Below are 14400 nucleotides of genomic sequence, written 5' to 3'. Positions count from 1 at the left end.
ATGACTTTTCTTTCCTTACTTGATAAATTGGTTGAAGTGGTAATAAAAAATAAAATTAGGAGACATATAGATGAGTGTTGTGATACAATAGCTATCCATCAGCATAGCTTTTGTAGAGAAAAAAATAGGTATAAAGATAATTGCTTGAGCTTGTCAACAAATAATAAAATACAATCATTAGATTTTTTTTCTCTTTAATGGCAGTTTTTGAAAAAGACCTTAACAAGGTGCTTGAATAGATTGACTTCTATATGAGGAAAAAGCTATGAGACTTTTTAGAGAAAAGATAAATACTAAAAATAGAAGTTTATTAAATAAAAGAAAGGGAGATCGGGTCCTTTTTTATTTTTTCAGTTATAAGAACAAGTCAGTCAATTACAAACACACAAAATAGGAAACAGTCTTTTATGTAACTTGTAATTTACTTCTGGCTCAGAAGTAACATGTATTTGGATTTATATACTTTTATGAAGTAGTAAAGCAGTTAAAGCATTCAGCAGGAGATGAGGGACAGGAATAAGTTTCCCCCCTCCTTACAGAACACTTGTCCAGCCTGGGCCCCCTTGTTTGAAATACCCAGGAGATAAAATAATGCACACCTGACCCTTACTGTGATCAGGCTGCACTTTGTGTCTGAGGCAGAGTCCTCACTTCAATTCAGTGGGCATTTTTCAAACTAACATAAGAAAAAATTGCTTTTATTAAGTGATGTACGGTTTTTTTTTTCATGCAATGAAACACAAATCCTGGCAAAGTCATGTTTTGGTGGCCCTGTGTGTCATGGCCCACAAATCACCCTAAAAGCTGTGATCTTTTTACAGATTATAGGCACAAGGCTCTGTGTGGCTGCTTCTGTGCCAAATGCCTGTCCTGGCTGCACACAGCATGTTTTAACTTTAACTACAATATTGGGACCCTTCTGAAAAATTTATGGCAAGTTGTAAAATAAATGAAAAAGCCAAGGCCATTTAAAAAACAAAAGAAACCAAAAAAATGAAGAAGAAGAAAGTAGCTCTCTCCTTCTCCTTTTATTTTCACCCAATTTGTACTTCTGGAAACACCTGCTGCCAATCTGGGGCTGGCTCAGACTTCCTTGAGAGAACAAGTTTCACCTGTGCCATTCTCTCTGGTGAAACCCCTGCCCAGAGGCTGAACCACATTGCTCCCAAAAAGGGCAGCAGCCACAACTGCAGGGAAATGGGTGACAGGAATGATCCACTGGGGGCAAATGTTAAAAAGGTAAGTACAAATGGGATTTCATTTCTGCAGAAGTGTTCAAAGACTGTCTCATAGCTGATGTGGTGACATTTCTGCATTTTGATGTTTTTCTCTGTATGGCTCAGACTGTTAGCATTCAGAAGCTGTCTAATTTATTTTATTTTATTTATTGGATGGGGTCAGGCACTTTGTAAATTATGGGCTGCATTCTCAGTGAATCAAAATATTTAGGTTGCTTGTGTGCTTCAGTCCTTGGCATCATGTCACTAATTATTTTAACAGAGCTCTGAAATAATGACAAAAAGAAAATGCATCGAAAAGAAAGAGAAATTAAACTTTGTACAACAAAACAAAAGCCACATTAGAAATAGAAAATGTTATTGAAAGCAAAAAGTGGGTGAAAAAGCAAATGTGCAGTCTGGATTCAGTACAATGTTACATGGCAAGAGAAGAGACAATCAGCTCTGGATCTTCTCCAGGCAGAGGAAAATTTATGACATAAATTTTCTTTGACAAACATTCCTGAGAAACTTCTTTGTATTTTTATCTTAATGAATGTCTGTTTGTCTCAGCCCAGTGGTCTTTTTTTTTTTTTTTTTCTGTATTTTTATATTCTTTTATATCTCCTTTCTGATTCTTTTATATTCTGAATATACCTCAATGGCAAGTGTTGAAGATCTGTCTTAGCAGCTAATTGGTACTAGAAAGCAGTCAGCCCTGGGCCTGGGCTGCATTAGGGCTTCTGGAGAGGGTCCCCAGATATTCTGATTTTCCCATATTTATGCTTCAGGACTCTGTGGCAGTATTTTCCCTGTTTTTCCCTGCACAAGGTACAGAAGCATTCCCAGGGGCCTTTAGCATTCTGCCCTGGCAATGTTTCTGTCCCAGGTAATGAAAGATGAGGAGCAAGAGTTAAGCCTCCATAGAAAGAGCAATAACAAGCCATTGCTCTGCTTTATACCATACTTAGCTATTTATTTCTCTGTAATAGTGGCTGAATTGAAGTCTGTGTGCTGAAAGTAGGAGTTTAGAATCTTGCTCTTACACAGAAGTGGAAAATCACTTATGAAACTTCATCAGAGCCCCGTTAAAATAAATTAAGGGTTACATATGCTTTTGTAACTTTATAAGTGAGCTGTAACTCCACATACTCATTGATTGCTGATCTCTGCTCAAGGTGTAAGATAGCAATGTGTTTTATATCTCCTTCCCTTGCATTTAATGGCATTAGAATCACTGCTTAATTTAGAGTTTGATCTTCACAAGGACTCGTATAACAAGTTAAATATCAATTGACTGCATTTAATAAACACTGATTTGTATTTATCTTATCACAGACTGTATACATAATGTAGGGGTCTCATGCATGGCATACTAGAAAGGAACATAGTTCCAAATATGTTCTGAATTTGACATTTTGGTATTTCTATTTAGGAAACATTTTCTAGATAGCAGTTACACGAGTCCTTATGATAATACAGAGTAAAAGAGAATAGAATAGATGAAGAGTTTACAGAAGGTAGGAATGGTACCTCTTTTTGCGTTCTAATTGTAATTGCAGTCAAAACTGGTTCAGACAGAGGATATTTCTTAGAAAAGGCCTAATTCTTCACTGTTCCTCCAGTAAAAAGTGAATACCAAATGGTCATATTATTTGAAAGAACTTTATATGCTACTTTTTTTAATCCAATGAAGGGAGGGCAACCATGAATTAAACTCAGCTTGAGTCATGCACACCTGCAAAGAGTTCAATCTGGTTAGCTCAGGGTGGCTGCAGCTCTGTGCTAAAAGTGTCACAAGTGACTGCAGTGGCACTCCAGGGAAACCACTTCTAGTAAGGGAAGCAGACAGTCAGTGTGTGTGTGGGTGTGGAGAATCTGGATGGCAAACACCAGAGCAAACCTCATGACCACAAGGGGAAGGCTGGAATGCCTTCACAAAACACATTTCTTGGTGATGTGGACTGTTCCAAAAACAGCCTTGCACTCCTGGTTGCATGTTGCTTGATGATCCATGGAAGCAAAGCTGTTTGCTTCAAACCCAGAGCCCTTGGTGTACAAGTTAGAGCAGAGCAGAGTGGAAAAAACAGTGGGATTAGAAATAGAGACAAAATGTGATGACTAACCTTGTGCAGTGGATCAGTCACAAAAGGGACAGAATTGTTGTTGTGGGAGTGATGAGGATGTGGTGGGATCAGCACTGTGAGAGCCATGAGCAGGGAGATCTCAAATTCAGTGCACTGGGAATCAGCTCCACAATTATTATCTACCATTGCAAATGGAATCAGCTCCACAATTACCATCCACCATTGCAAATAGACCAGAGTTGTGGGTTTGGGATACTCAGGCTCATCATCTACCATTGCAAATATACCAAAGTTGGGTTTAGGATACTCAGGCTCATTATCCACCATTGCAACAGACCGAAGTTTGGTTTAGGATACTCGGGCTCTTTGTCTACCATTGCAAATAGACCAAAGTTGTGGGTTTGGGATACTTAGGTTCATCATCTACCATTGCAAATAGACCAAAGTTGGGTTTAGGATACTCAGGTTCATCATCTACCACTGCAAATAGACCAAAGTTGTGGGTTTGCGATACTCAGGCTCAGCAGCTGATGTTGCCTGTTAGGTGTTGATGCCCACCAGCGCCTGCTCTGCACAAGCACCAGGAGAAGGGATCATTCCCTTGGCTGGGAGTCTCTCTGTGTGCATGTTGGGTGTGGTGGCACTGCCACCCTCGCAGCAGGCTGTGGGAATGCCACTGAGGGAGAAGGTCCCTGCTGGCACTGGCACTGAGGGCTGGACAGTGTGAAGAGCCCTGTCCCTGCTCACAGGAGCCATCCCTGTGAGCAGGAAGGAGGAGGTGGAGCAGGGACACCAGCCCCGGGTGAGGCTGGGGGCTTTGGGCAGCATGGGATGTTCCATGCCAGATAGCTGCACTGGAAAAAGCACATTTAAAAAAACTCAGAGCAATGGGTTCCTATTTTAGTAACATTGCATGTTCAGAACCTTAATGAGGAACTGTAAATTTGAAATCCAGTTATTTTCTTAAATAATTTCAATCACAGTTCCTCTCTGTGGGTATGCTCTTTGTTTTTGTGACTATTTTTTTTATGGTCCTGGTTTTGTTTAATTTTTTTTTCAAAGTGTTTCTGTGCAAACCAAGGATACTAAGACAAATAGTAAAGAGACCTTTTATACAGAAATAATAAAAAAATAATAACCCCCAAAACAGAGAGGGATAAGAGAGTGAGAGACCAACACAAAACCAGGATTGTGCCACCCCACAAATATTTCTCAGTTCTACAATTAAAAGTTACTTATTGCTAAAATAGACATGTAATTTAATTTTCAATCTGTTTACGTGTACTATTTTAATTTCTGAAAACCCCTACTTATATTACAGTTTGAAAATATATTAATGTTGAGATTCCTTTACCCTGGCCGATTCTGAGTGGACAAGATAAAAGAGTGAGTTTCAGCCTCCTTTAAAAAAAGAAATAGGGACTTTATTGTAATATTCAGGGAAGTTTGAATTTAGATGAAGGTTCAGATTTCTTTTTAAGGGTAGCATCAGTCCCTTTTTACAGGGAGGGTTGCAGATGGTAGGGCCTTGCTAAAAGTGCAAGTGAATAACTGATAAATGAGGGCTTCCCACTTACAAATGAGATGGTTTTACTTTTCCTTGAAGAAATGCAGTAAATTGAAAAACTCTAAATAGCACAGAAATTTCAGTCCTCCAGACCGCCTTCTCCTTCTCAGATTTTGCTATACTATATTCAGCATTCAGTTTTGCCAACACTGAACATGCCTGATGTGGCATTTACATTCTTTAAAAAAGGCATAGATTAGTTTTATTTCTAAGAGTTAACTTCTCCTCTTGACACATGTACTTAATTCCCATTAATGGAAATGGCAGCTAGGCATGCACATTGGAAGGAAAAATCTGTTCCTAAGCATATGATCCAAACTGCATTGTAGCTAAACATTTCCATGCTCTGAAGTAAGCACTCATTATTTGCAAGATATTTTTCATAATAAATGCATCAGCCCCGCTCCATTCTCCCTCCACTCTCCCCTAGTGTGTTGCAAACACCCTTTCTTAGGAGTCTTACAGATTCATTCTTAATGCTGCAGTTGTTTGGAGTGTGTGCCTAAAAAAGAAAATCCATTTAGGATCTTCAGAGTTTTGCATATTTGCTGTGAGAATTTTCCAGTAAATCATTCTGTGGAACATCTTACATTGCCTTGGACTTCGTAGGTCTCTGTTATTAAAACCTACAGTGGAAATAACAAAACCCAAAAAGCTCTTCTTTCCCCCCCTCAGATCCTCCTTTGCTTACAGTATTGCAGTATATGCCAAAGGCACTAGACAGAAGTGATATCGTTTAAGGATTTGAAAAAAAAATGTTTCCTTTAAGGTTTTCCTTCTTCCAGTATGCTTGTGTAAAGACTTGAGGATTCTGCCTGTGCAGTATTCCAGAGTTACAGGATTTCTAACTTGAGCTGGGTGGATAATTGATTTTTTGGTTCACTTCTTGAATTGGAGAACCACAATAGCAAAAAAAAAAAAAAAAAAAAAAAAAATCAGTTAAGCACAAAAATTCTTATAGGAGTTTATGATTTCAGTCATGTCCCCTCATCCAAATGAAAATCAGAGCTTTTTTTTTTTTAGCTCAACCCAAATTGTCCTCTTTTACTGGGCTTTTTTTGTTTGGGTACCCCTTAAAGGAAGCAAAGCAAGAGAAATGCAGATTCACTGAATTGCTAGGGGAGTAGTAAGAGGGTTTTCATTTTTGTCATCAGTTAAAGACATCTGAACTTGTCTGAAATCTCAGTTTGAGAAGAAAGAACTGTGAGCATTAAATGTGGATGCTGGAGGTTGCACGTGGGTTTTGTAACTACCACCCACTCAGTAAAAAGGGCCAGCAGAGCTTCCTATTTGTAGTCAAAAGTTTCAGAACAAGATAAAATTTCTTATGTTAAAAACTGGACATGCAGTTGCATGTTATGTACATTTTCTTCTTTCTTTGTGGTTATTTATCCAAATTTCTCAGTTTTTCCACTCTCTGATGTGAGAGCAGACTCTGTGACATGTCCTGGCAATTTCTAAAAAGCAAGCTAAAAGTCAATGTGAAATGATTTTCAGAAGGGTTTCGAGATTCCCTCAATCCACTTAACTTGCCTTTTCTCCGTCTTGCAATTGCAGTTGAACTTCTTATGAGAAAGTAATTTCATCAGAAAGTCTATACTTAGCTGTCTATATTGCAGTAATATATATATTATCCATATAATCCAGTATAGGACAAGGATACCATAATACAGAATTACTACAACAGCAACAGTAAGTTGTTTTTTTTCTCCTCTTTGGACACCACTCTGTTTCCCCCCAGTTATCTGGGAGTGGGAGCTCAGTAGCTGCAGAAAACATAACATGAAGGTAGTGGGGAAGAAGGTACCTGAGCACAAAATTTATTGGGCTAGGAGTAATTGTAAACTAGGTTAAGTAAAAAAAGAGTTCATGTCAGAAGCATTCAGGGGAGAGATCTCGATTTCCTTTTCTACTTCCATTTCCTGTCCCTTTCTCAGCTGTCCCTTTTGCTCAGTTATCTTAGTTTTCTCTCCCACACTTTTATTTTTCTTGTTTCCTCCTGGTTCTTTCTACTTCTTCCTTGTCTAGCCCATGTCTCCTTCTGTAACTCCTGATGCTGATGGTGGCCGCTTTGGTTTATAATCATCTTAGCTGAGAGCCAGCAAACCAGGAGCCCCAGTGTGCTGGGAATAATACCAGCTTGGGGAGGTGTGTGATCCTTGTCCTGCAACAGCTCAGGTGGGAAATGATATGGGAAAGGGGTAAATACAGAACAGACAAAGGAAGGACATGGTGGGAGAAGGGCAGTTGTGGAGAGGAGCTGGTAGAAGGATGTGAGGTTAGAGCTGAATGGAGCTAAGATGCAGAGTATGGTTCTACCCAAATGCTCGAGATTTATCTTTCTTTTAATAAAAGGTGGTCCTCATTTTCTTCCAGATGTGGCTTCTGTGTAGCTTCACTCTGTGAACCCCTCCCAGGGCCAGGTGTGAGGGGAGGCAATAGAAGCAGGGGAAGCAAAGCAAGGGCTGGGACAGAAGGAGCAGCATTTATGGATGGGCAGTGGTGCATCAAGGGGAAAATGAAACACCAAGAAGAGGGGCCCTACAGAGTGGGAATACAGAAATGAAGCATGTTTTAAACAAAGCAGTAAAAGTAAAAAAATCTGCGGGGAAAAAAGCTCAAATACACATATGTATTAAAAAATGTATATGTCTGTTTCAGCAGCATAAGGGCTGCTGTTGACTGTGAGGCATGTGGGGTCTTTGTTTTTCATCCTTTTGCTGGAGTTGGCTAACTGTGTCAACTTGGGCAAGCTACTAAGCCTGCCTGCATCTCAGTTTCCTTATTTGAGGCCAAATTCTCTTACTAAGTAGCCTCCTACTCCACACAGAGATTTGCTGATTTGAATGGAGCCCCTGCAGAGTGAGATACTTTTCAATACAAATAAAGTTTTGGAATCGGCCCTAATTATATTTATTACCTGCAGAGGAGTAATGTGATACTTAACATGGTTTGAGACCCTCAGATGAAAGAGAAAGTATTTGGAATTGTTCTTTTTAATCATCTGCTGCCTTTTCAAAGTCTAGTCCGTGGCTGTCCTAAAAGGGATAGCCACTAAAAAAGAAATTAAAAAAATCTGTGTAGACATGAACAGGTTTGTCAGGCTCACACGAATGGACCTCTGTGGAAAATATTATTTGCTGGGGGCTGCTGAAGGGGGGGAGCCAGGAGATCTCGGTGATGCCAGGAGCTGGCAGGTTGTGCTGGTGGGGAAGGCAGGCTGGAGGTGCCTCTGCTCATCTCCTTTGTGCCTGGGCAAAGTTGTGTGCCGGGGCCGGGCCGGGCGCTCCCGATGGATGCTGATGAGCACGACTTGGGAGTGGGATTGCTCCTGGTGATTAAAGGAGCAGCCCCGGCTCCCAGCTGGCAATGCCTTTATACCAGCGCTGGGCTGGCCGGCCTCCGCATGAGCCTGCTGCTTTCTAACATGTGCACCGAGCAGCAAATTAAACAGTGGAGCTGTTGGATATTAAAAATAATCAGCTTTTCTATTTTGGCGTTTTTCTTAAGCCAGCGGGCATGAAAATGTTGAAAGTTTTATGGATGCGCCGTGCAAAATATGTGTGTATATTTCAAAAAGTAAACTTGCAGTCTCCGTGCCACTGGGAGGCAGGGATGAGAGGGGTGGCAATGGACCTAATCAAACTGCTGTGGGGTCAAAACCACGTGGGTTTGTAAGGCCCTTAATGTTGTCCAGCTGCAGATGAAAGCGGCGGGAGGGGGGAAAGAGAGAAAAGAATGAGGGCAGGGGAACTGGAAAGAATGGGGTATAGATACGTGCTCCTGCGTGGGTGTGCGCGCACGTGTGTGCGAAAGAACAGGGCGCCCAATTTTTTCCTCTATTTTTTTCTTTCCTTTCCCCTCCCGGCCCTTGCGGGGAGTTGAGTGCCAGGCCGGGGCCGGGCCGGGCCGGCTGTTGCGGCGTTGTGCGGGCAGGGCAGCCCCACAAACAGGGGAACAACCCTCGGGAGTTTCCCCGTTCGCTGCCTCGCTGCCCCGCTCCCCGGGAGCGCCGTGCCCGCCCAGCGCGCAGGGATGCGCCGTGCCCGGCCGGGATGCGGGGGCTGCCGGGGGCTCCGGGGCCCGATGCCCATCCCTGCCTGCCTTGCTGGCCCGGCAGATTTCCATCGGGATAACTGGAGTGCGGCGGAGGCTGCGCTCCGCCAGGCAGCCCAGGGGCTCCGCGCCTCGTCCACCTTGTTATCAGCGATTGTCTGGGCAGGGGAATGGCAGGGAGCGCGACCCAGGGGCTTTACTGCTCGCCTGGAGAGTTGGGGGAATAAAAGGGGGTGTGATTAAACGAGAAAAGCCCCAGCAGATGAACGGAAAGTTTATTTTTGTTGTTGTTTGAACATCCGTGTGTGTGCGTTCGTGTGCGCGCCCGCTGTTTTGGCATGTGGCTACCTTTTCCCTTGCACACAACAGGGCTGTTTGATGGAGTTTGGAGCTGAGGAAACTTTGGGTTTGTTGCCAGGACGGTTCGCAGCACTTTGTGGAAAGCAAGAGCTAACAGTGAGACCGACAGAGTGAGTGACAAGTTGTTTACAGGTTTCCTTGAAGGGGCCTCTGCTATATTTCAATCTGTCAAAGTTGCTTTTCTTCCCTCAGAACAATGCCTGATTGTTGTGCGGGTGATTTTTTTTTTTTTCTTTCCCCTACCCAAAGAGAGAGAGAAAGAGGGAGAGAGCAAGCAAGAGACCGGGAAGGGTGGGGGGGAAAGGAAAGAAAATTCTTCGGAGCACAAATGCCTTTGGTAACATTTTTATGTGTTTAATCTCTTCTCTCGGAGTTGAAATAGGGGAGTTGATAACTGTTCCCATTTAATCAGTCTGCTCTTGTTTTATCTTCTTTCTCCACTGATCTTCCTCAGCGCAGGGGATTTGCTCCTGGTTCGCCGGTTTAGGTGGATTGTCGGACTGCTTTTTGTTTTTTTTTCCCCCCTCCTCCCCCCGCCACCCTCCCCCCCCCCACCCCCCTTTATCCCCTCCACCCCTCCGCGTTTTTTTAGGACATTGAAGGAGTTGACTTTTCCCGTTTGGCGGCGGCGGGCGAGCGGGAGTGAAAGGGAAGGACAGGCCCCCGGAGGTCGCGGCGGGGGGAGCGGCGCGGAGCGCTGCGAGCGCGCTGCCCCTTTAAGAGACTGGTCAAGGAGTCCTCGCTCAGAGCGAGCGAGCCGGGAGGGAGGGAGGGAGAGGGAGGGAGGGAGAGAGCGAGCGAGAGAGAGAGAAAATCAATCGGTTTAGAAGGTTTGGACTCACTTGACAGGTTCAGTTGGAGGCGACCATAGGTGGCTGCTGTGACAAAGGGAAATTGTGCTTTTCCAGCATGCTAACTGACCCTGATTTACCTCAGGAGTTTGAAAGGTGAGTCGAGTTGCTGGGGCGGGGGTGTGTGTATGCGTGTGGGGGTGTCTCTTCCCCTTTTTTATTTTTTTTCCTCCCGTTCTGTTTCGTGCTTTGTTTGTTATTGCACTATTATTTCTATTATTATTTTTTAATTCATCCGAGCACGCCTGCCGGCGCGCGTGTGCGCGGATGGGCAGCGGGCAGACAGACACACGGACACGCGGGGCCGGGCGCGCAACTCGGGCAGGAGGCCGGGTAGGAGGGAGAGGATTGTGCTCCCTCCTTCGCGTCCCCCCGCGCTGCCCCGGTGCCCCGGTGCCGTGTCAGTGCCCGGGCTGGCGGCCGCCGCCGAGCCCCCGGCCCCGGGCGGCGCTCAGCTTTGTTCGGGGCCGCGGAGCTGCCGTGCCCTGCCGCCGCACACCCTCGGCTATTCCAGCCCTGCTGCCCGCCGAGCCCGGCAGAGCGCTCCGAGGATGCCCGGTGGCGGCCAGGCTCCCGGGCATCCTCCAACTTCCAGCCCCAGGCTCCCGTCAAACTTGGGAAGGCGCTGTGCCGAGCACATGACCTTTTGTTGATCTAGCCGGAGCTATTATTTTTAGGCGACTTAACATCCCAGCCCTCCGTAAGGAGAACATCTTTCTGCCTGAGGAGAGAGGGGGGAAGGAAAAAACAAACCGAAGGGAAAAAGTGAAACTCTTGCCTCCAAGTTTTGGCCGTCGCTTCTCTCGCGGAGTGTCAGGAGCCGGGTCTGGGGATGACGAGCGGGCTTCGGGTGTGACGTAGATGTGCCCGACTCCCCCTGCCCGAAACAGGAGCCTTCCCTGCTTGGAATCGAGTTTTTGCTGTCACTGGTGGCGGCTTGTGACCTCCGAGAGCTCGGTCCTCATTTCATACGGTCTGGTTCTCCCGAGATGTTTGGAAGCGTTTTCTCAGGCTCTCGTACGTCCGTGCGTTGATGGTCCCGCATCCCTCCCCTCCGGCTTCTTCTTGAGAGGTTATTAATAGCCCGTTGTGCGGCTGCAGTAAACAACCCAAACTTTCATTTCCAAGCAGTAAATGAAAGAATGCCAGGATGCGCGTTACTGAGGTTTTTCTCATCTTCGTGAAAGCTACCTCCTGTATAAACATTTGGTTGTATCTGACTATGCAATACAAGCTAGGTGCTAGACCAGCTGGTTAAAAATATGCTAAGTCAAGCTGTTCATCGTTCAAACCTACTGAATTTGATAGTAAAGGCATAGAAAAGAAGGCAAGATAAAAACATTTTAAGTGGGCTGAGGAACACGCATGCAAAGGAAGGACAGGAAAGAACACTTGAATTAAAAGATCGGAGAAAATTAAAATTTGGAAACGCAGGAAAGAACTATTTTAACACTTTCAATCCTTGTTCCGAAACTAGACCGCTTCCTTACTAGAAAGTGAAATTGGCTAGGTTGCTCTACTCCAAGGTTGTCTTTAATGCAATTAATTTTCCAGACTTGGAATACTTGGCGTTTTCCTTTGGTTTGTTAGCATTACAATAATAGGACAGAATTGGTTTTGTTCACGTGCACTGCATTAACTTAGTTCAACTACCTGAGGAAACTGTTACTGTTTCTGATGTCAGATTTGGTCTGGCATCATGCTCATGTATTTGTCTTTTTCATGCAATCGATAGATTCACGTATTTCATGTGCCTCACTAAGTTTACACATAGAAATTTATAAGCGAGCGATTTTGATCATTCTTTGAACTTCGTGATGCACACAATGCTTGTAAACTCTCTGAAGCAGAAAGAAGTCCTTTCATTTTCCTGCTGGGGGATTGGTTTTTTTAGCTGAAGTCTCTCTGTGTTATAAATATAGATATTTATATAAATTTTATATATAAACAAGTCATTTGGGGCAACCATCATCCTTAGAATGAGCTTCTCTACTCCCTTCTTTTTTTTTCTTTTTTTTTTTTTTTTGCCCCAGGCATACGTTTCATTTTCAGAGATCCCAGCTTTGCTCTTGTAAACATTCTAGTTAAATAATCAATACGCTGCTCTCCTTTTGCCATGCAGATAATAGCAAGCAGAAGAAATGGGAAGCAATAAAAATGAACCTCAAGACGTGCAATCTTTTTGAGATTTTTTTTTTTTTAAACAATTTTCCCTCTGCAGTTGAAATTGGGGGATAGAGACCAGTGTTTTTGTTAATCATTACCATTTGTTTACATTGTGTGTGTTTGACTACAGTCACACACACACACAGACCCAGGCACTGTCCATGTCATACGAGTGTGTTTGTCAGGGAGCAGCCACGAGGACACACTTCCTCCTCCACAGAGATCTCGGACCCACAAACGCCTGCAGAGTTCTGTGTGTGTGTGCATGGTGCCCAGATCATTGCTTTCTAGATGTTCTTCCCTTGGATTCTCAGTCAGCACAGTTCTTGGAGCCCATTTCTGCAGTCGCTTGGCGTCCAGCTTGTCGTAGCAGCGTGTCCCACTTCAGTTCTGTTACTATGACCCGTCTCCCACTGCTCGTTTTTAAACTCGAGCAGCAAATGACAAGGAGTTAAAGGTTTGTCAGGCAGAGTTGTTTGCAGCTCAGATCTCAGAGCACCCGTGTGTCTCTCAGGAGGTCGCTCCTCTCTCCCCGTTGTCTTTCCCGTGAGGTTTCTGTGTGTCTCAGTGAGCTGCAAACACTTGAGAAACTTCCAGCCACCCCAGCTGAGGAGAGCTGAATTCAGGGGGCTTCTCTTCTGTGTCTGTGGCCATCAGCAGGGGGAATTTACGGCACGCACTTGGAATGAAAATGATCCTCGGTATCAGACAAATAAACACTCATTAATTCATTCAGCACCACTGGTAAATTGCAGTAGGTTTTGTGAATTAACATGTATAATTCATTACCGTGTCAAAATTGTGAGGATTTTCGTCCTTCCCTGAGAAGTTCCTTGCACGCCTTTATTTCTGTTTGTGGTTGTTCAGCTGCCTGATTGAGAGGAGCATCAGAATGCGTACGGTGAGGGGGATGATGTTTGCAGCAACATTGTGGGGAGATATTATAGCTGGGATGCACTCTGTGTGTTTCACAGGGAAAGGGGAACTTCTGGGGTGTGCTGTGTGAGCGCCTGTGGCACCCTGCATTAGCTCTAAAGGTCTTGAAAAGAATAAGTCTTTTGTTGCTTGATTTTTCTCTTTCTCTCTTTTTTTTCTTTTTTTTCCTTTTTTTTTTTTTTAGTTGGGTCATTATACTTAAATAGAACAAGTCTGGCCACAATAGAAAGTTTACTTCACTGAGGACAAGGTAGAGACAATGCAGCCGGAACTATCGCGGACAGCTGGGAAATTTGCAGAATGATAAAAACTCAGAAATGCCCAACGTAAAGTTTTAATGTCTTAATAAAATCTGATTAATGAAAAATAGATAAAGTGACTGCTTAACAATATCCCTAGTGTACGGAATGTTCTTAAACCCAAGTTAATGACTGCATATTTACATTTCTCTGTAGGCTGAGAGAGAGGTTATGCTAGGCACCCAGACAGAGTGACATCCTTTCTCTTCTTCATTATTTCCTTCCCTTTTTTTGCTCTTTATTTTCAGCATGCCAGTGGAAGGTAAAGTGGCATGCAGTGCTTGCGGAAGAAGGACGGGTGGGTTGGAGCCTCTGTAGGGGAAAAAGGCAGAGCTGAAAAAGACAAAAGGCGTGGATGGGAGCAGTGGAGATGGGGACAGTGGAACAAGTTCAATGTTGGCAGTCACCAGTGGCGTGCTCTCGGAGCGTTCCCCGTTCCACTGAATAGCTTGGAGAAGGGAAAGGCTCAGGGATGTAAAGCAAGCCTCTGCTGGGAGGAAAAAAATATACTTAGCTGCTTTACTGCTGCACTGCACGAGTCATTTCAGACTCCCACTGAATTTATTTTGGGGTTGTACCAACACTGTCAAATGGAGAAGTCATTTTCTTAAAAGGAAACTTTGCGTATTCCTAAGTGCTTTTCTTAGCTAAAGTTACCCTAAAAGCTTTTTTCTGCTGCATTTGCTGAGAATTTTGGGGAAAGAATAACACCTTTCCGTTGCTCGGCTTGCTCAGAACACTGCCCCACTCTCCTAAAATCTACCTGTAGAAGTAGATTCTTTCATTTCAAAGATTACTATCGAGCTGAATATCTTTTAACTTCATTGAGACATTTTGGGAAAAGGACTTGATTGCTCAAGT

At 43.9% G+C, this 14400-nt stretch overlaps 1 protein-coding gene across 15 annotated transcripts in view; it reads left to right on the top strand.

Annotated features, from left to right (window-relative positions):
• The window catches only part of SOX5 (SRY-box transcription factor 5), a 608636-nt gene that overhangs the window by 319510 nt on the left and 274726 nt on the right, over positions 1–14400 (top strand). Inside the window, exon 1 of one of the 15 annotated variants that reach the window (XM_071417989.1) lies at positions 10059–10234. The exons of 13 other annotated variants lie outside the window; for them this stretch is intronic. In XM_071417989.1, the coding sequence (XP_071274090.1) occupies positions 10197–10234 (38 nt within the window). In that variant the 5' untranslated portion in view covers positions 10059–10196. Of the gene's footprint in view, positions 1–10058; positions 10235–14400 lie in introns of those variants that run through there. One more of the 15 variants, XM_071418004.1, reaches the window with a different exon arrangement.

Source organism: Agelaius tricolor, unplaced genomic scaffold (genome assembly GCF_023055355.1).
Source record: "Agelaius tricolor isolate 1412-34295 unplaced genomic scaffold, bAgeTri1.0.p SCAF_72, whole genome shotgun sequence".
Taxonomy (NCBI): Eukaryota; Metazoa; Chordata; class Aves; order Passeriformes; family Icteridae; genus Agelaius; species Agelaius tricolor.
The sequence above is the reverse complement of the archived record's forward strand: the minus strand, read 5'-3'. Positions and strand labels throughout refer to the sequence as shown.